Here is a 21,427-nt window from a genome sequence, read left to right on the forward strand (position 1 = left end):
TGAGCTGCTTGTATATTTTGGAAATTAATCCTTTGTCAGTTGTTTCTTTTGCTATTATTTTCTCCCATTCTGAGGGTTGTCTTTTCACCTTGCCTATAGTTTCCTTTGCTATGCAAAAGCTTTTAAGTTTAATCAGGTCCCACTTGTTTACTTTTGTTTTTATTTCCATTACTGTAAGAGGCGGGGGTCATACAAAATCTCTACTTCTATAGTTATGTCTCCCTTTTGTCCCTAAATTGTTATTAGTGCCTATTAAGATAAAGTATTTTTATCCTTATGTCCTTTATTACTTACTAGTTGTTTAATAACTTACTATTTATAAGTTGTTTTCTATAAATAAATTTTTTAAGTTGTTTTCTTTCTTTTTAAATTTGCTTCCATAGATTTGTTCATTCTGCAAGACCATGGAAGATCTAGAGGAGACATTATTTGAAGACTTTGAGAACTACTCCTATGCCCTGGAATATTACTCCCCAGAGACTGATTCAGAGGAGAAAGCACACCTGGGAGCCATTCACTGGGTCTCCTTGGTGTTGTGCTGTTTGGCATTTGTCCTGGGCATTCCAGGAAATGCCACTGTCATTTGGTTCACGGGATTCAAGTGGAAGAAGACAGTCACCACTCTGTGGTTCCTCAATCTAGCCATCGCAGATTTCATTTTTCTTCTCTTCTTACCTCTGTACATCTCATATGTGGCCATGAATTTTCACTGGCCCTTTGGCATCTGGCTGTGCAAGGCCAATTCCTTCATTGCCCAGTTGAACATGTTTGCCAGTGTCTTCTTCCTGATGGTAATAAGCCTGGACCGCTATATCTACTTGATCCGCCCTGTCTTATCTCATCGGTACCGTACCCTCAGGAACTCTCTGATTGTTATTATAGTTGTTTGGCTTTTGGCTTCACTAATGGGTGGGCCAGCTCTGTACTTCCGGGACACTCTGGAGTTGAATAACCACACTCTTTGCTATAACAACTTCCATGAGCATGATGTGGACCTCAGATTGATGAGGCATCATGTTCTGACCTGGGTGAAAGTTATTGTTGGGTACCTCCTCCCTCTGCTAACAATGAGCATTTGCTACTTGTGCCTCATCTTCAAGGTGAAGAAGCGAAGCATCCTGATCTACAGTAAGCACTTCTGGACCATCCTGGCTGTGGTCATGGCCTTTCTGATTTGCTGGACTCCTTATCACCTGTTTAGCATTTGGGAACTCACGATTCACCACAATAGCTATTTCCACCAAGTGCTACAGGCTGGCATCCCCCTCTCCACTGGCCTGGCGTTCCTCAATAGTTGCTTGAACCCCATCCTTTACGTCCTGATTAGTAAGAAGTTCCAAGCGCGCTTCCGGGCCTCAGTGGCTGAGATACTAAAATACACTCTGTGGGAGGTGAGCTGTTCAGGCACCCTGAGTGACCAGCTGAGGAACTCTGAAACCAAGAATCCGAGTCTCCTAGAAACAGCCCAGTAAATTCTTGCCCTCCCACCCATCAGCACACGACTTTTGTGTGGTTCCCCTGACATGCTTTCAGATTATTTGGTTCCAAGACATAGAGCTCATTGTATCTTTTTATTTTTTTGGTAATTTTATTGGCATCCTATTTTTCTTTAGATATAAAACATAAGAAGGATCTTCATTTTTCTTTTCAGCAACTTAAATTATCTTATTCTTGCTAATTATACCATAGTGGATTAACCAGCACAACTTTTCTAATTTTAATGACTTCTTGAAACTTCTAAATTTTACTATTAAATGTATGATTGATTTCAAAAATATAAAAATAGGTGTGTTTAAGCTCACTTTAATTCTGTATAAGTAACCTATTAGACTTACTCTTAAAATGTAACATATGTACTTAATTTCTTTATTTCATGCAATCTGTATATGTGCCTTTATGAATTAAAGTGATAGTTGATTATAATAGGTTAAAATTGTTCCAGTTAAATATGAATACTTGGTAAACTGCCCCAAAATCTAGAAAATAACTATTATTATAATCTCTCATGATTCTGAGAATCAGGAGTTTAAACAAGGCACAGAAGGGAGGTTCGTCTCTCTGTTTCACAGTATCAGGGGCCTCAGCTGGATGGGCCGAGCAGCTCTCTTCCCTTCCGCCCTCTTCTCTTCCCTTGTTTCTTGTATCGTCTCCTCTTCTTTCTTCACATGGGTATTCCAGCATGGCACCTCAGGGAAGCCAGACTTAGGGTAATACAGGGCTCTAAGAGACCAGGGTGGAAACTTCCACTCCTTTTAACGGCTATGCCAGACACTGCACACTTCCACTGTACTCTATTGATCAAAGCAGTCACTGGCCAGGTCACATTCGAAGAGAGGAGACATAGACCCCATCTCTCAATTGGGATATATGCCCAATTAAACCCCTGCACTAATATTATAAATATAAAGGTTTCTGTAAAGTTTTCTGGAAAGTTCTGGATATGTGCAAATATGTGTAAGTTTACTATAAACATGAAACACATCCAGATAGTAGGTAGGCCAGCCCAATATAAGAAAGATTTCAGGAAAAGAAGGCATGTATGATATTTCCACTTTCTATTTCTATATTTGTATAGACAACAGTGTAAGACCAATAAAGTATACCTTCAAGTCAATGACCTTTTCATGATACAAATCTGTTGCATTTAAGACTATAATAGTATTTTGACTTCTATTCATTTATCCCTTTAGCAAATAGATGACTAAGAGTTATATAAAACTTTAGTAGATAGATATTTTAAGGGATGTCAAGAGGCGGCCCTAGTGGTAAAGAATCTGCCTGCCGATGCAGGAGATGTAAGAGACGTGGGTTTGACCCCTGGGTTGCAAAGATCCCCTGGAGGAGGGCATGGCAATCCACTCCAGTATTCTTGCCTGGAGAATGGACAGAGGAGCCTGGCTGGCTATTGTCCATAAGGTCGCAAAGAGCTGGACATGACTGAAGCAACTTAGCATACACAGAAGATGAATAAGGTACTTAGAGAGAGTGAGAGTAAACTTGGATAAGAACAATCCTAAAGCAAGATAGAGAGTAGTAAATACTATTCAGCTCAGTTCAGTTGCTCAGTCGTGTCCAACTCTTTGCGACCCCATGAACTGCAGCACACCAGTCCTCCCTGTCCACCAACTGCCGGAGTCTACCCAAACCCATGTCCATTGAGACGGTGATGCCATCCAACCATCTTATCCTCTGTCGTCCCCTTCTCCTCCTGCCCTCAATCTTTCCCAGTATCAGGGTCTTTTCAAATGAGTCAGCTCTTCACATCTGGTAGCCAAAGTATTGGAGTTTCAGCTTCAACATCAGTCCTTCCAATGAACACCCAGGACTGATCTCCTTTAGGATGGACTAGTTGTATCTCCTTGCAGTCCAAGGGACTCTAGGTCTTCTCCAACAACACAGTTCAAAAGCATCAGTTCTTCAGCGCTCAGCTTTTTTCACAGTCCAACTCTCACATCCATACCTGACCACAGGAAAAACCATAGCCTTGACTAGATGGACCTTTGTTGGGAAAGTAATGTCTCTACTTTTTAATATGCTGTCTAGGTTGGTCATAACTTTTCTTCCAAGGAGTAAGTGTCTTTTAATTTCATGGCTGCAGTCACCGTCTGCAGTGATTTTGGAGCCCCAAAAAATAAAGTCTGACACTCTTTCCCAGATATTTCCCATGAAGTGATGGGACCAGATGCTATGCTCTTCGTTTTCTGAATGTTGAGCTTTAAGCCAACTTTTTCACTCTCCTCTTTCACTTTCATCAAGATACTCTTTAGTTCTTCTTCACTTTCTGCCATAAGGGTGGTGTCATCTGCATATCTGAGGTTATTGATATTTCTTCCGGCAATCTTGATTCCAGCTTGTGCTTCTTCCAGCCCAGTGTTTCTCATGATGTACTCTGCATATAAGTTAAATAAGCAGGGTGACAATATACAGCCTTGACATACTCCTTTTCCTGTTTGGAACCAGTCTGTTGTTCCATGCCCAGTTTTAACTGTTGCTTCCTGACCTGCATACAGATTTCTCAAGAGGCAGGTCAGGTGGTCTGGTATTCCCATCTCTTTCAGGTTTTCCACAGTTTATTGTGATCCACACAGTGAAAGGCTTTGGCATAGTCAATAAAGCAGAAATAGATGTTTTTCTGGAACTCTCTTGCTTTTTCCATGATCCAGCAGATGTTGGCAATTTGATCTCTGGTTCCTCTGCCTTTTCTAAAACCAGCTTGAACATCTGGAAATTCACAGTTCACATATTGCTGAAGCCTGGCTTGGAAAAATACTATAAGAGAGCCAAGAAGAATGTAGCCTGTTCAGAGAGGAAAGAGATGGACTCCAGTGGGCCAGTGAAGAAGCACTGGAAATCTATGTCCTTGGCATTGGGGTTTCTTAAAGATGCCTCTCCTTTTCCATCTCTCTGCTGGTTCTCTTGTCTTATAAATACGAACTCTGCTACTCACTGCAATTTTTAAAATACTTAATTTTCTATAATTTCTTGATTTTATTTGAAAGTTGTGAGGGAAGATATGTATCTTTTTAATTTCATCTTAGTTTTTAGAAATGCTAATATCAGATCATTTACTGGCTATGTTCTTTACTGTCAGCCCCATGTGACAATCAGATCTGATTTGGAAATTATTCCAAGAAAAAAAAAAAAATACGTGGCATAGCTCAGCTTATCCCAAACTTTTGCCATTCCCAAGCTTCCTGCCTCCTGCCATACCCAGTACAGGCTAAGGGAAGATTGGGGAGAAAGGCTCATTGTGAGTTTCTAGCCCTCTGTGCTCCGTTGAGCCCTGCCCCCTGCATGAGGAGGGCTTGCAGTATTTCACTCTGGTGTACCCCTCAACTCTCAAAGGATGGGCTCCCAGGATCAGGAGAAAAGCTGGAGGATCCAAGAAAGAAAAGAGAATCATGTAGGTTCATCCCTGGTTTGGGCAGAGAGACTGACTCTGAAGGCTGGGGGAGAAAGAAGGCTGAGGAGTAGGAAGGAAAGCAATTAAGATACCAGGGTCAAAAGTACATTACGGAGCAGGTGGTGGTCTGGAAGTTCAGGACAGTGCTTCCTAAGCTTTGTGAGTTAGGAACCCGTGCAGAGCAATTCGGTTTTTCCCATGCTATGGGAACGGCGTCTAAGGCCTGTGAGCTTTCCAAGGGCCTGTGAAAATGTTTGAGATCCTGAAAAAATATCGTCTCTAAAATTAAAAAGGGAAACTTGAAAAGTCAAAATTAATAAATATTCTGAGATTATTTGAAAGTCTAATGAAACGTGATGGGTCCTTTCCCCAGAAAAAAATGCTTTTAAATAAAATTTCAGGGAGTCCTTGTACCCCAGGCAAAGAACTCCATTGTTAGTGGCTTTTAAAATAGATGATAATGGGGCTTCCTTGGTGGTCCAGTGGTTAGGAGTCTGTTTTGTGGTGCAGGAGACACGGTTCACTTCCTGGTCTGGGAGGATCCCACATGCTGTGGGCAACTAAGCCCATGCACCACCACCATTGAGCCTGTGCTCTGGAGCCGGGGAGCTACAGCTACTGAGCCCAAGTGCTGCAACTATGGAAACCCATGTGCCCTAGAGTCTATGCTCTGCAACAAGAGAAACCATCACAATAAGAAGTCCAAGCACAGCATCGAAGTCCCAGCACAGCCAAAAACAAATAAAATAGCTGATAGCCTGGGTGTAACTTACAGGAATCTACTAGTAGAAAGTAGCAACCAGTGCAAGCACTTTCTAGCAGAAAGAGTTCATTTTTATTCTCAACTTGAGGGAAGATCCAGAGCATAGTGTAGGACCCAAGGCTGGGCCCAGATTTAGAGACTTCAAGCCTCCTCCCCTTGCAGCTGGAATTGGGTAGTGGGGCTCTCCAGGGGTCTAAAAACCTCTAATGAATAGCATGAATGAATGAAAGGACAGAGGGGGCTAGAGGAAGAGGACTGCACTGGGGCAATCTGAGGAGGAAGCAAGGAAGCTCAATGCCTAGTTGGCAGAAGAGTAAAGAATCCCATGGCTCCCAGGGACTGGGGCGTGAACCCAGCAAGACAGATCTGATTCCTTCTCAGTGGAAGGAAACAGTCAAATAGAGTGCAGTTTTCAGGGCCTCCTGAGGCAGGATATCTGGCTTTGAATTATGACTCCCAATTTATCCCAGCTAAATGAAGATCATGGCATCTGGTCCCATCACTTCATGGGAAATAGATGGGGAAACAGTGGAAACAGTGTCAGACTTCATTTTTTGGGGCTCCAAAATCACTGCAGATGGTGATTGCAGCCATGAAATTAAAAGACGCTTACTCCTTGGAAGAAAAGTTATGACCAACCTAGATAGCATATTGAAAAGTAGAGACATTACCTTGCCAACAAAGGTCCATCTAGTCAAGGCTATGGTTTTTCTTGTGGTCATGTATGGATGCGAGAGTTGGACTGTGAAGAAAGCTGAGTGCCGAAGAACTGATGCTTTTGAACTGTGGTGTTGGAGAAGACTCTTGAGAGTCCCTTGGACTGCAAGGAGATCCAACCAGTCCATTCTGAAGGAGATCAGCCCTGGGATTTCTTTGGAGGGAATGATGCTGAAGTTGAAACTCCAGTACTTTGGCCACCTCATGCGAAGAGTTGACTCATTGGAAAAGATCTGATGGTGGGAGGGATTGGGGGCAGGAGGAGAAGGGGACGACAGAGGATGAGATGGCTGGATGGCATCACTGACTCGATGAATATGAGTCTGAGTGAACTCTGGGAGATGGTGATGGACAGGGAGGCCTGGTGTGCTGCAGTTCATGGGGTTGCAAAGAGTTGGACACGACTGAGCGACTGAACTGAACTGAACTGAACTGAACTGATGACCTTGGCTAAATTGACCCTATCTGCAAAATGGATTCATAATAGCAGTACCTACTACATAGAGTTATTGTGAAAGTTAAATGAACTGACAAAGGTGAAGTACTTCAAGTGGGTGCTTAGTCCTATAAATACTTAATATTACCTGGTATTATACTTATTCAGTGAAACTCTCAGCATCTTCTGACATAGTGAAAGTGAAAGAAAGTGAAGTCGCTCAGTCGTGTCCGACTGTTTGCGACCCTGTGGGCTATAGCCCACCAGGCTCCTCCATCCATGGGATTCTCCAGGCAAGAATACTGGAGTGGATTGCTATTTCCTTCTCCAGGGGATCTTCGTGACCCAGGGATCGAACACAAGTCTCCTGCATTGCAGGCAGACGCTTTAACCTCTGAGCCACTAGTAATTACTTATTAATGTTAGAGCCCTTTCACCTCTTGAATGAATATTAAAAAAATCTCATAGGAAGAAGGGAACTTATACAAAGAATTTCAAATTTTATAAATTTTATTTAAAAATGTGTATTTATTAAGAATTTTCTGGCAGTCCAGTGGTTAAGACTCTGTCCACTCACTGCCTAGGCCCCAGGCTCAATCCCTGGTCTGAGTACTAAGATCTTATAAGCTGCATATTGTGGCCAAATTAATAAATATTTCTTAAAATTTATAAAGTTTAGAAATACTATAAAAGGATATTATGTGGTGAGAGGCTACAAGAGGCAGGAAAAGTAGAATGAAAGACATTAAAAGAGGTGATTTAAGTGCAGCTAAAATGACTAATTTTAACAAGTGCAGGTGAAAAAGTATTTCAGGTAGGTGGTACCACAAGAGCATATGTTTAGAGGATGGAAAACAGGCTGTGTTCAGAAAAGAGAGGAGTCCCATTTTCTAGGGGCAAAGCAAGGATAGAAGATTCCCAGGTTTGAGTCAGGCTTGAATAGTAATTCACCACTCAATATTCTTCCACATGTGAGTAGATCCTTGGGGATGCACACTTAGAAGCCTGTGGACAGTTTTCTTTGATGTTCACTTTACTAAAAGCTGGGTTTCCCTTGTGGCTCAGTTGCTAAAGAATCCACTTGGTTGGAGTCAGGCTTGAATAGTAATTCACCACTCAATATTCTTCCACATGAGAGTAGTTCCTTGGGGATGCACACTTAGAAGCCTGTGGACAGTTTTCTTTGATGTTCACTTTACTAAAAGCTGGGTTTCCCTTGTGGCTCAGTTGCTAAAGAATCCACTTGCAGTGCAAGAGACCCAGGCCTGATCCCTGGGTTGGGAAGATCCTCTGGAGAAGGGAAAGGCTACCCACTCCAGTATTCTGGCCTGGAGAATTCCATGGACTGTATAGTCCATGGGGATGCAGAGTCGGACATGACTGAGCGATTTTCCCTCACTCCACTTTACTAAAAGCTATTCAGGATACTGACATTTCAAATGACAGACTTTCATTTGGGACATTTTCTAGATGCAACTATTATCCATACAGGGCATGTATGGAGAGAATATCTGTTTATCTTTCTTATTTTTAAGTTTATCCTTATGTGATACTGTTGTTTTACTTTTCCTAGTTGAGGATATCAAGCAAGGGTTAGATGAAACAGGATCAAATTGTCTAAATGCAGGAATGAAGAACTTTCTCCATTCTGTTGCCAATATACGACCTGGCCCATGAAGACATGGGCTTGCATTCCTTCTGTCTTACTTACTAGGTGAATAACTGGGGAATGATCTTTCAGAGGTGTATCCTTATCTGTAAGTGCTGATGGTAGTGTTTGCTTTATCTCACCAGCTTATAATGGGGTTCATATTAGACAAAGTATATGAGGCATGCACTGTTTTTTTTTTTTACACTTATTCAATGGACAATAACTGTCATTACCAAATGTATTTGTTTGGAAAAAAATTATACACACATTCAAAAACACTAATGCAACTCTTTTTTGTATCTTTGTCCATAAGCTTATAGTTCATAGTTGTGGTCAGTGAAAAAATCAAGCATTTTCATTGCTTCTATAGTCTCTATTACTTTCTAAACTAAATGTATTAAATTTATAAAAACTTTCACATATGCCATGATTTAGCCCTTTCTGTTGTTAAACAGTCCTTTTATTTCCCTGCTTCTGTCCACAGATCTCCAGATCAGACCTTTTTTTTTTTTTTACTGAAATATAGTTGACATACAATACTATATTAGTTTCTGGTATACAACATAGTAGTTTGACATTTATGTATATTAAAATTGGTCACTATATTAAATCTAGTAAACACCTGTCACCATAAAAAGCTACTACAATTTTACGGACTATATCCCGTACACTGTACATTGCTGTGACTTATTTTAAATTTGTCCCTCTTAATTCCTTTCATCTATTTCACCACCCTCCACCCCTCCCACCCACTCCCACTCCCACCTCTGCTCTGCCTTTGTCATTGTCTGGCTTGGAAACCAGGCTCCCCATTGCCCTCACAGAATGAGGCAGCCTATAACTCAGATGTCTCTACAACCTGGCCCTGTCTATTAATAATCCCAAAAGACACTACAAAATCCAGCCAAACCGGTCTAATTGCCTCCCTCATTCTGCCTTTCACACCATCCTGGAACTTTCTTTTTTTTAAATGAATGACTGATTAAGATCTATCTGACTCAAGTCCTAACTCTTCTAAAAAACTTTTATTCAATTCTAGCCTTCCCTGAGTCACTGGACTTTTGTATTACTGTGACACCTCCTTATCTGCAGGTTCTACATCTGCAGATTCAACCAACCATAGATCAAAAATATCTGAAAGAAGAAAAAATTCCAGAAAGTTGCAAAAAGCAAAACTTCAATTTGTCACGTGCTGACAACCATTTACATAGCATTTACATTGTATTAGGTATTATAAATAGTCAAGATGATTTAATACAGGAGGATGCTAGTAGGTTATATGCAAATACTATGCCATTTTATATAAGAAATTTGAGCATCTTAGGATTTTGGTACCTGAGGTTTGGGGGTGGTTCCTGGAACCAATCCACCCTTGGATACTGAAGGATGACTGTACTTGTTTAATCACAAAATAATTCAACAATTTTAAGGATATTTGAACCATCTCCCTTTGGCTATTTTCTTACTCCTTTTGTAATTTTATAACATCTAACATAGTGACACTGAATGAATCAGTTTTGAATTCCCACACTGTGCCCAGTTCTTATACTGGATGGATGAATATGAAAAAAGAAATAAGGTTTCGGCATCAGCTAATCACTTAGGGAACATATCAAAAAAGATGGGATTCTTATTCCAAGGCCAGAAACAGGAAAAAAAGTCTCTTTCTCTATGTATACCTATGCCTTCTGAACATACTGGTTCAAAAAAACAATTCAGTATACTGGCTCATGTGAATATGTGAGCATTGCTCATAACAGCAAAAAACTGAAAGCAAACTAAAGATCCAATAACCAGACTAAGTAAGATATGAGAAAATGGATTAGATAACTACTTAAAAAATGAGGAAGTCTTTTATGCACCATTACAAAATAAAAGATATCCAAGTCTATTTCTATGGACAAAATTTAAGACGCAGAAATCTGCATCATACGCTACAATTGGTCTCTACACATGCTTAGACTAGCTCGGGAAAGACCTAGGAAACTGGTGACCTTGGTTGCTTTCATGAAAGTGAATGGGAGACCTGGGGGACAGGGAAGACTTCACTGTATAAACTCTAGAATTTTGAATGATATTAACGTGTAATCTTTTTAAATGACATTAAAAGATACCATTAATTTTTCACTCAAAACCATGGAGTCAAGATCTTAAAGTCATATGCTTCATTATTTTAAGATTTACCAGAGAGCTGTGGTTTGAATTGACTATTCTAAATTTCTTTAACTCTTACTTTTAACCATTGTTTTTCCTATAGTTCAGCAGCGTGGTCTGTGGTATCTTGGTTCAGATCAGGAATCCATGTCCCCTGCAGTGAAAGCACTGTGCCTTAACCACTGGATTCCAGGGGAGCCCCTTACAAACATTTTTAATCATTAGTTTAAAATTAATGACTTTTCATACTTAACATTTTGGTCAAGCTACTTGGTACTCAAGCTATCTGGTGCTCAAGTGACTGTGAATTATTTTTGGCTATTCACTAGGCTACTACATCTCTGCTTTTCCTATCACTTCCAGAATCCCCAGGCTCCACTGTTCACCACAAAATCATGTGCTGCCCTCTGCTGGCTCCCATAATCGTGACAACCTGAAAATATCTCCAGTGATTTCAGACTGGGTCTGTTGTAATCTTTCGCCTATAGACTACAAAATAAACATTTTTGGAGGTCTACAATTCCCAAGCTCTACTTTTCTGAAAACTACTACTGCAAAAAAATATATATATATAAATACTACTGAAAGAAAAAAAAAGGAAGTCCCATCAAGGGACTTCCTTGGTGGTCGGTGGTTAAGACCTCACACTTTCAATACAGGGGTCCTGGGTTTGATTACTGGTCAAGGAACTAGATCCCACATGCCACATGCAAGACTTCTTGTTCAGTTGCTCAGTCGTGTCCAAGCCTTTGCGAGCCCATGGACTGTAGCACACCAGGCTTCCCTGTCCTTCACCATCTCCCAGTTTGCTCAAACTCACGTCCATTGAGTCAGTGATGGCATCCATCTCATTATGTTGTCCCCTCTTGCAACCAAGACCGGCTACAGGCAAGTTAAGTAAAAAACATTATATGTGTGTATATATATATAATATATATAAGTATATATATATAAGTATATAATATATATATAAGTATATATATATAAGTATATAATATATATAACTATATATAAGTATATAATATATATATAACTATATATATATTATATATATATATACTCAAATGTTCAGTATATTGCAAACTGTTAACATGCAGCTGTTTCCAATACTGGACTACCATCTGACTACAGTACCACTCTCCTCTCAGTACATTCATTTAACCGTTAGCACCATCTGTTTTGAAGATCCCCCACCCTGACAGACTTAGTCAGACTTACAAATTCAGGTAATGTCCCACTTCCTCACTCAAGCTAGACTCATGAACCACAGCCTAGGGATCAATCACCCAGCTTTAGGCCTCCCTCCCAAACACTACTACACAGTTCAGTTCAGTTGCTCAGTCGTGTCCGACTCTCTGAGACGACCCCGTGGACTGCAGCGAGCCAGGCTTCCCTGTCCATCACCAACTCCTGCAGCTTACTCAAATGCATGAACGTGGAGGCGGTGATGCCATCCAACCATCTCATCCTCTTGTCGTACCCTTCTCCTCCTGCCTTCAATCTTTCCAGCATCAGGGTCTTTTCCAAGGAGTTGGTTTTTTGTATCAGGTGGACAAAGTATTGGAATTTCAGTTTCAGCATCAGTCTTCCCAGTGCATATTCAGGACTCATTTCCTTGAGGATTGACTGGTTTGATCTCCTTGAAGTCCAAGGGACTCAAGAGTTTTCTCCAACACCAAAAAGCATCAATTCTTTGGCACTTAGCTTTCTTTATGATCCAACTCTCACATCCATACATGATTACTGGAAAAACCATACCTTTGACTAGACACTTTTGTTAGTAATATCTCTTTTTAATATGCTGTCTAGTTTGGTCATAGCTTTTTTCCAAAGCAAGCATCTTTCAACTTCATGGCTGCAGTCACCATCTGCAGTGACTTTGGAGCCCAAGAAAATGAAGTCTGTCACAGTTACCCTTGCTTCCCTCTCCACACTACCACACAGGTACACAAATTCTCCCTGAACAGTACAGAAGGTATGATTTAAAATTGACAATGTTGCCTTGATACAGGTTGCAATTCATGGCAAATTCTGGGACTCCTCCCCTCCTCCAGGTTGCCTACAGGCTATCACTTTGTGTTATGTCTCTTTGTGACCCCATGGACCATTGTCCACCAGGCTACTCTGTCCATAGGATTATGCAGGTAACAATACTGGAGTGGGCTGTAATTTCCTTCTCTAGGGGATCTTTCCAACCCAGGGATTGAACCCAAGTCTCTTGCATTAGCAGGTAGGTTCTTTATCACTAGCACCACTGGGAAACCAAGCTCTGGGTTTGGTAGGTATCCTTTAGTAAATCACATACATCCTAACTCTCATGTAACACATAACATTTTTAGTTGGGACTTTTAATTGTGATTTTAGTCACAAGTAGACACTAGCTTGAAGATGTTGCTGCTGCTGCTGCTGCTAAGTCGCTTCAGTCGTGTCCGACTCTGTGCAACCCCATAGACAGCAGCCCACCAGGCTCTGCCATCCCTGGGATTCTCCAGGCAAGAACACTGGAGTGGGTCGCCATTTCCTTCTCCAGTGCATGAAAGTGAAAAGTTATGTCACAACAAACTACTGTCAGCCATTGTCACCAACTACAAAATGAGTTAGTCTTGGCCTTTAATTCCTTTAACTCCAAATGTTTAACTATCCAACAAAATTATATTTGCCATGTGCCTAGTATTACCATATGCACTTTACCTGTTTTTCACTCATTTCTTATGATTTAAGATATTCTGAATAGTCTCATTGAGGAGTCAGCTCAGTTATTGGAGAACTTTGTAACTGAGTCATTATATATGGGCCAAATTAATCTAAAATCAACTCTTGGCAGTTAACTGCCTTGGACCTGGGTAACCTAAAGTCCCAAAAGCCAAGTGATGTGGTCAAAGAAAAAAAAAACCTCTTAGTACAAATTCTCAGTCAAGTACACCTCTCCAATAATATAAACACTTGAAATAATGCAGTAAAAGTTGTATCACCACTTACAGAGGACGTCACTAACAGGTAGAGAAGTTGTCCTAAGTCCACTTTTGTTTATAAAATCTACCTTACATGTACACGTAACCATAGTATTCATAACAGGTAGTCCTTTTTTGGCTAAATGTTGAATGACAATGCTGACCTAAATTTACATTATTTATGAATTATCTAGCCATTGAATTTCTTCCCTCAAAAATGGAATATAAGTACCACCTTCTTATTTAGAAATCAAGAGCCAAGAGTTGTCTTTCAAACTTTTATTTAAGGGCACTGATCCATGATGGATTTTAGATCTTGTTGAATGCAGCCACATCCATAGACTGTACATACTCATCGAAAGCAGTGATCTGCTCCTCCAGCATGTCTGTCCCAACTTTGTCGTCTTCAACTACACACTGTATTTGAAGTTTCTTAATGCCATACCCAACTGGAACTAGTTTAGCTGAAAAGAAGATCGAAAAAAGTTTTAGAACTGACGCAGCTGGAAACTATGCAGATGCCAGTGTCAAAAAGAGAAGACTAAACTCACAAGAGCCCCAGACCAAGCCGTCTGCTTGAATGCTTCTGACGCACTCCTCTAGTTTTGCCATGTCGGTCTCATCATCCCAAGGTTTCACGTCTAGTAAGATGGAAGACTTGGCGACAAGTGCCGGTTCTAAAAAAAATTTAAGAAGTGTACAGGAAACAGCACTGTTCAAACAATTCTTTTTGCCCTACTCCAAGTCACTTAACAAATCTTAAATTTGTTTCTAAGTGGATCATCTCCTTAGCCACACAAAAGTATAGAACACACACCTTGTGTTTGTCACACACATGCCCACTTTCTGTTGTGCTGAGAAAGAGGTGTTGAGTTGTGTGACAGTTTCTTTCCCACAGTGGAATGCCACAGCTGCTACCTTTAAGAACAGCTGCAGACCAGTAGCTGTGGAAGTTTTGAAGCTCTAATTCAACAAAATATGGAGGAAAGGAAATTACTTTGGAGGTTACTTTTTTAAAAAGATTATTCACATTCTGAAATCTATTAAGTCAATTAGACATGAATTATAAAATGACCTACTTTTGGCTTTCTTTGACTCATACTGGGCAAGGCGTTCTTCTCTTAGCCTCTTGGCTTCTTCACTTTCCTGTAAAGGAAAAAATTTCATGTATTTCACAAAGTGGGTTGTTCCTCAGTTTAAAGCTGGTGGGTTGTAACAAAGACTGGCTTTGTCAGAAAAAAGGAAATCCATCACGAGCTCAGCCGAAAGATGGTGATTTGATTTTATTCATCATGTAGCCAGTCAGAATTTTAAAAGGCAGGTAATTTTAAGTGAAGCCAGGGTTAAAACCCAGGGATTCTGGCTACAGAGCCTGTGCTTAAGCTGTGATACACACATAAGTCAATTTATGCCATACCTCCTCATCATCAGATCCAAAGAGATCAATGTCATCATCATCTTTACTATCTGTAGCTCCACTTTCTGTGGTGTCTTCCACATTAGCAGGGCCATATTTGCCCAAAGCTTTCTTCACTCCTGGCAGGCTTGAAAAAAAATATTAATCAAATATTACTAGGTCACCATGATGTCCCCTTTCACATAACACATGAGAACTTGTTTTCATTACAATTAAAGAATCTCTTTTGTACTAAGAATTTACCCTTCAACCCTCCCTGGTAAATACTTTTATATATATGTTTAGCTTCTCACCCAACCATCATCAGTACCATGTGAAACATCATATTCAATATGGACAATGACATACTTTCAGAATGAGTATTTCTACTTGAGATTTCATTAAGTATGCTCAGTTCCATTCTTAGTGAACTGGAGTCTACCCCCCCAAAGTTCCATTCTTGTTAGCAGTTTCCGAAGATTGAAGGACCTGCTCATCCCAGAGGTCTGCCCCCCGCCCCTGCTCCCAGGTCAAGGTCAGGCACATTGGCAGGGCAGTGTGGGGAAAAGGTGAATTGCTGTTTTTGATCAAGTAAAATTCATATTTTGTGTCAAGACAAAATAAAAATAAAAATTTTCTTGGTCCATTTGAACCACCTCCCTCCCCTCTAGGCTGCATTGTATATGTGCATTAATCAACCCTCTTAAAGAAATATTTTTTCTTAATCTTGGGTCATGATGAACCATGACCTGCTTCCCACCTGTAGATCTAGATTATATAAACCGTCATTAAATAATACGTTAATTAATGTACAGCCTTGTCTTACTTATGTGGAGGGAACAGCTGTCAGGTTTTGGAGGAGTTTTTCAGAGATTATAATTCTCGGTGTGGCTTTAATAAAATTTTCTATTTCCTAGATTGACCGATTTTTTTCTTCAATATGGTCACGTTCTACCCGCTACGTGAAAAAACCGGGAGGATTTCGGTCTCTTGGCCCTTCTCAAGTCATGGAGAAATTAGCTCACAATATCCCAACAAAACTATAATACCCTGAACCCTAACTTGTCACGTGAAAACCCCGAGTTTAAGCTCCGAAAGTATTCTATTCTTCAAGCAAACATACAGATAATTTTACCTGGCCTTTTCCTTCTCATAAGATTTGATGTGATTATACCAACGGAGGGCATGACACAAGTCGGCAGGTGGTGGGCCGGAGACAGCTTCAAATACTGCCACATCTGCTTGTGATGGCACATACCTGCCGATGATACAAACGCAATTACACACACTTTTATACGGAGAGATACAAACACCAGCAAATGAATGACAAACACTACGAACTCGCCCTTTCGTCACCGGGGTACCTAAGTTGCTTTGTCTTTTGTAAAAAATAAGCTTCTTAGGATCAGGGATCATTTATTTGGTCTCCGCGATACCCAGAGGCATGCTTGCCACTCAGTAGACCTCTTCAGAAATTACAATTGCTAACATGGAGCTACAGGCTTACATCTGTTAACGGAGCAAAGACGTGGAAAAACCTGGTGGAGATAAGCATGCGGAAAAAGCATATTTTAACCCTTGTTCCCTCGCAACCCCCTCCCCCGGGAGAGCCCTGGGACCGGGTTTCCCTTCCTCTAGCCGCAGCCGAGACGGCGCCACGTGGCCCCACCAACCCGGCCCTGCCTGACCCGGGCCAATGCGCTCACCCCTCTATGTAACTCTTGTCCGCCAAGTAGTCGTTGAGCACCTGGAGGCCAGCGGGGCTTTTCAAGTCTCCAAAACCCATGGCGACGGCTAATCTAGAACTGGGAGGCAGCGAAGAAAGAGGCGCGCAACCGGTCAGCGCCCAGCGCTAAGAGGAAAAAAGGGCCGCAAAAGGCCGGAAATCCCTTATATAGAAAAGGAGGCGTTTCTCTCCGAGGCCCCCGGCCGCAGGTTAAAGGTCAAAGTACGTTAAGATTCTTCAACGTAAAAAGCAAAGGCTCTAAATTAATGGCCCGCAATTCATCCTTTGGCCTTTCTTTGCGTTTGGAAATCAATTAATAAAATGGGTATTTCTTAAATTGCTACCTCCAAGGTTTTCGAAGACTCTAGGACCCGCCCTCTGAGGGTGCCGGAGATAGCCGAAAACGCTCGGCCTCAGCCGACAGGCCACTTCCGGCGGAATTGCGGGTCCGAGCCGGCCCCCGTCACCCCCAACCCCACCCCAGCCTCCTCCCGGCTGCTACGCCCTCCGCCCGCCCTCTGTCAAGCCGAACTCTATCAGCCGGAAATTGTCGAACTGGGGTTTCTAGTCCCTCCCGGCTTTCCGTTCTTCCAGGCCCGGCTGGCGGAGATACCCGAGGCCGCCATATTGAATAAGCAACCCGGCCTCTGAAGGGGTCGGTGTATTGCAGACAATTCTGCAGGGTAGCCTCCGCGGCTCCAGGGAGAAGGTGAGGTCGTGTTTGGGTGAGAAGGCCGAGGTGCCCCAGCGCCCGGCGTTTGTTTATTGACGAGACTGTTTCCTTTGTCTCAGCCCACTCATTCTCCTCTTGTCCTTGACTTTGCGCCGCGTCCCACCCCGCCTCCTCGGGAACCCCCGAGAGCCGGCAGGTGAGGACTGTTAGGCAAGATCTCTGGTCTGATGGAGCAGAGAGTAGGAGGAAACCTGGAGGCCCTGGGGAACGCTGGCCCGAGTGCACCTTGTGGGTGACCTTCCCTTTGCACGGAAATGCAAGACAGTCCCCTTTCTGGAGAGGACCTGTGTCAGTGACTTAGGCCTAAAGACTGAGCCTTTCCTCCCAAATTAACACATACCTGCTACAGGGCATCTTTGGCCGCTGTTGCCTTAGCAACTGTACCTGCCTTTTGTTTTGTTTTTTTTTGGTTTTGTGCAAGGGCTGCATTGGGTAGCACTTCTTACCATTTTCACTGATGGGGAAGAAAGGGACGTTTAAACAGTTGGCCCAAAGGTTGCACTGCAAATGACAAAGCTACGTTGTTTAAATTTGGGGGATCTAATGCATGCACATGTACTATAAAAGAGTGGATCAGATACAGCTCTGCTCCGAAACAGAACTTTCTGAGAGTATAGAAGCTGTAACATGAACTGCTTCTGATGAATAAACATCAGGTTGGTTTTTTACTGAAAGTCTTCTTTTTTTCCCACTGAATTGTATGTGCATCTTTAAGCAGGGTGTTACAAGACTGGCAGAGCACCTACACTCTAATGCCAGGAAAGTGGAAGTGATGGCCAGATGGTAGAGATAGAACAAATAGTTATTGGACGTCTGTTAAAACTAGAAGTGAGTCTGCAAGGAAGAATTAAATGGGTGACATGACTGGAGAGTAGTTAGGATAGTTTTAGTTAGACTGGTCTAAGAAAATCTCCCTGAGAAATGCCTTTTAAGGCAGAAATTTGAAGGATGAGGAGGGCCCAGGAAGATCTGAGGAAAGAGCATTTCAGTCTGAGGCCACAGCCCTTGGGAAGATGGGAGAGGCAATGGGAGCAATGTGGAAGCCAGGAGACCTGTTAGGGGGCTGCTCTTATAGTCCAAGCAAGAGATGATGGTGGCTTGGAATAGGATAGTACCTTGGAGGGAGGGAAGTGGATGGATGCAAGGTACATGGTGAATGTGGAGTGGTATTATCTATCCCTCTACCAAAACATGTTCAGTCTGGTTTTAGAAGTGGGTCATCATTAGCACGTTCCCATCTTATATTTGATTTTTTCTATTCCTGCAAGGTAGCCGAATAAGTGCAAAGCACTTACCAAAGATATGCAAATCTGTATTTCTTATGTTGAGGTTATGCAGTCTTCCATTTGATGCTGGGTGTTCAATACAAATAGTCCTCGTGGATTTTCTAGCTAAAGTAGGCACCAGCTTCGTATTGTATTGGACATAAAATAGTAATTAAATCTTTTACACTGTTGTATGAAATATTGATTGTTGATTTTGAATCTGTCCTGTTCTGATTCAGCAGTGCTTTGTCCATATGATCAAGTGAATGGACAGGAAAGTAAAAGATCAAATAACTTTTCAGTGTTTGCTTATGTACAGCTTTAATTGTTGTTAAGTTATGTAACCTACTTTAATTTATTTCAGTAATTCAGCAAATCCTGTAGAGAGGGCTTCTTAGCTGCAGCACTTTAGGTAATTCTATATTATGGGAGATTGTCCTGAGCATTGTAGGATCTTTAATTGCACTCTGACCTCTACCCACTAGACGCCAATAGGTTTCCCCTCATCATGTCCACAGACAATTTCTCTGGACCTTGCTAAATGTTCCCTGGGAAACAAAATTGTGTTTTGTAGAGAACCACTCTTTTAGAGCTTACTGTGCGCTATCCTTGAGGGTAGAGAGAAAGATTCAAGAAGTTCATGATACTGTGTAGGGGTAGAACAAGCACATAAACAAATAATTGCAAATCTGAAAGATAAATGTACTGCTTGACACACAAAATGGCACTCCAGACTTTTTCAAGCTTAGACTTGTGAATATCTTAGGCTCAGAATATCTCAGGAGCATTTAGTAGATAACTGCTCAGAACATAGAATTTTGGAATGCGTATTAGCAGGAAATGAAGGCAGAAAGGTAGGCTTTATTTTACATAGCAACTAATGATAAGCTAATTCTTGGAATTTATTTTACTACATAGTTGTATTTAAGTTTGACCATTTGTTTATAATTAAAAACAACAAAACTGCCCTTTCTATAGAATTAGAAGGCTCATATTTATATACTAGCAGCTCTTCCTTAGCTTCTTGATGATGTAAAAGTCAGTTACTTTAGCTGAGATGGAGTATTCTCATCTCTATAATTTGAAAAACAATATTAGGATTTGTGAAATGTTCGATGGAATAAAATATGTATATGAAGTGCTTTAAACCCATAAAATATTACTGAAAAGTTTGTTATTCGGATTGTTTTTTTCTATCATAACATAGCCCTTCTTTGTTTTATTTTTAGCACTATGTTAAGGATACCTGTAAGAAAGGCCTTAGTAGGCCTTTCCAAGTCTTCTAAAGGATGTGGTGAGTATCTTTTTTTTTAATTGCAAGTTTGTGGGCACTAAACTGTCTATCTTTGTAAGTTTAGAGGTTTATGGAATGTTTCTTGAAAGACCCTAAATCCATAATAGATTTTAAATAAAAATAGAAACAATGTTGAGTCAGTGGTTTATTTTTATTTAAAAATATAATAGTTTTTATTAAAAATAGAATAGAATAGTTGAATAGAATAATACAGCTTTAAACAGTTCATAGAAATGGAAAGTAACAGGAAGTGCCCATCAGTGCCAGAATGGAAAAAGCAGTTGTTCTGCTTTTGAGAAGTGATCTTCCCAGGAGCATGTGTTCAGCGGCATTGAAAGTTATAGCTGGGACTTCCTGGCAGTCCCATGGTTAAGACTCTACACTGACAGTGGCAGGAGGCACGGTTCAATCCCAGGTAGGGAACTAAGATTGTGCACATGCCACACAGCAGGGCCAAAAAAGTTACAGCCTAAACTGCTGTTAAAGATAGACAACTATATTCCATTTGGTGTTAAGGACTGGAAAAGCTTTCCTCTAATTCGCTATTTTAAAAGTCTGCATCTAGAGAAATAGAAGGGAATAGTATAAAATGAGGAAAAAACTTAGACCTGTAGGTTAGTTATGTAATCCATTACCCTCTGCTAATTTCATCTTCACCTCAATGTTTTGGATGATCAGTTCGAACAACTGCCACAGCAGCAAGCAACTTGATTGAAGTATTTGTTGATGGTCAGTCTGTCATGGTGGAACCAGGAACTACCGTCCTTCAAGTAGGCATTAATTTTAATTCTTTATTTTTGTGCATAATCTGATTTTTAAAAAAAATTTATTCTCTTGATACTGTTTACTTCTAAAATTTTCAAGATTCCTTGACAAATGCTCTTTAAAGAACTGTAGATAGTAAAATTATATGAAAATAACTTTGATTTGAAATCTTGGCGTATCAGAATGAGCTTTTCTGTTTCTGGCTTTCTTAATGAACTATAGCAATTCTTTTGTTTCACTTCTGCCTTACAAATAAATTCCTATTTAGAAATTCTAAGTTATGTGAAATAAATTATTAGTTAATATGAGTAAGTTTGGGAGAAAGGTAATCTTTGTTGTGAGCCTGCTTGATGCACATTTATGTAACTTTCCTGTTTTTAACAGTATTTCTAGGAAGGTGTCCTACAAAGCACGTAAATGGAGGGTAGTAGGTTCTTGAATTTATGCCCCAAACACTTAATATCTCCAATTTCTTCCAGAACTAACAAAATTGGTCGTGGAGAAGTAGTGCTTTATTCCACTGTAAATTATTGCAGAGCTAAATGCTCTTTATTCATTTTAGCAGTAACTGTTGCACCATCAGGCGTGGAAATATAAACAATAAATATATAACAAAAATATGTTCCGTGTACAGTGGAGAGTATTTTGGCATGAATAGGAGGTGGTAGAAGAG

At 40.9% G+C, this 21,427-nt stretch overlaps 3 protein-coding genes across 6 annotated transcripts in view; 2 read left to right on the forward strand and 1 right to left on the reverse strand.

Annotated features, from left to right (window-relative positions):
- GPR1 (G protein-coupled receptor 1) overlaps positions 1-1,923 on the forward strand; it is a 43,678-nt gene extending 41,755 nt beyond the window's left edge. For all 4 annotated transcript variants that reach the window (XM_018060451.1, XM_013971294.2, XM_018060446.1 and 1 more), the window contains one exon: positions 384-1,923. In XM_018060451.1, the coding sequence (XP_017915940.1) occupies positions 384-1,472 (1,089 nt within the window). In that variant the 3' untranslated portion in view covers positions 1,473-1,923. The remainder of the gene's footprint in view (positions 1-383) is intronic.
- Positions 13,863-16,764, reverse strand: EEF1B2 (eukaryotic translation elongation factor 1 beta 2). The gene is given in 6 exon segments (NM_001314314.1): positions 13,863-14,039; positions 14,127-14,252; positions 14,655-14,721; positions 14,993-15,119; positions 16,107-16,229; positions 16,678-16,764. Coding segments are annotated over 6 exon segments (678 nt in total). The 5' UTR covers positions 16,758-16,764; the 3' UTR covers positions 13,863-13,884.
- The window catches only part of NDUFS1 (NADH:ubiquinone oxidoreductase core subunit S1), a 33,451-nt gene continuing 29,268 nt past the window's right edge, over positions 17,245-21,427 (forward strand). Inside the window, exons 1-3 of the mRNA XM_005676414.3 lie at positions 17,245-17,406; positions 19,925-19,989; positions 20,668-20,759. Coding sequence (XP_005676471.1) covers positions 19,929-19,989; positions 20,668-20,759 — 153 coding nt within the window. The 5' untranslated portion in view covers positions 17,245-17,406; positions 19,925-19,928. The remainder of the gene's footprint in view (positions 17,407-19,924; positions 19,990-20,667; positions 20,760-21,427) is intronic.

This window comes from Capra hircus, chromosome 2 (genome assembly GCF_001704415.2).
Source record: "Capra hircus breed San Clemente chromosome 2, ASM170441v1, whole genome shotgun sequence".
NCBI lineage: Eukaryota > Metazoa > Chordata > Mammalia > Artiodactyla > Bovidae > Capra > Capra hircus.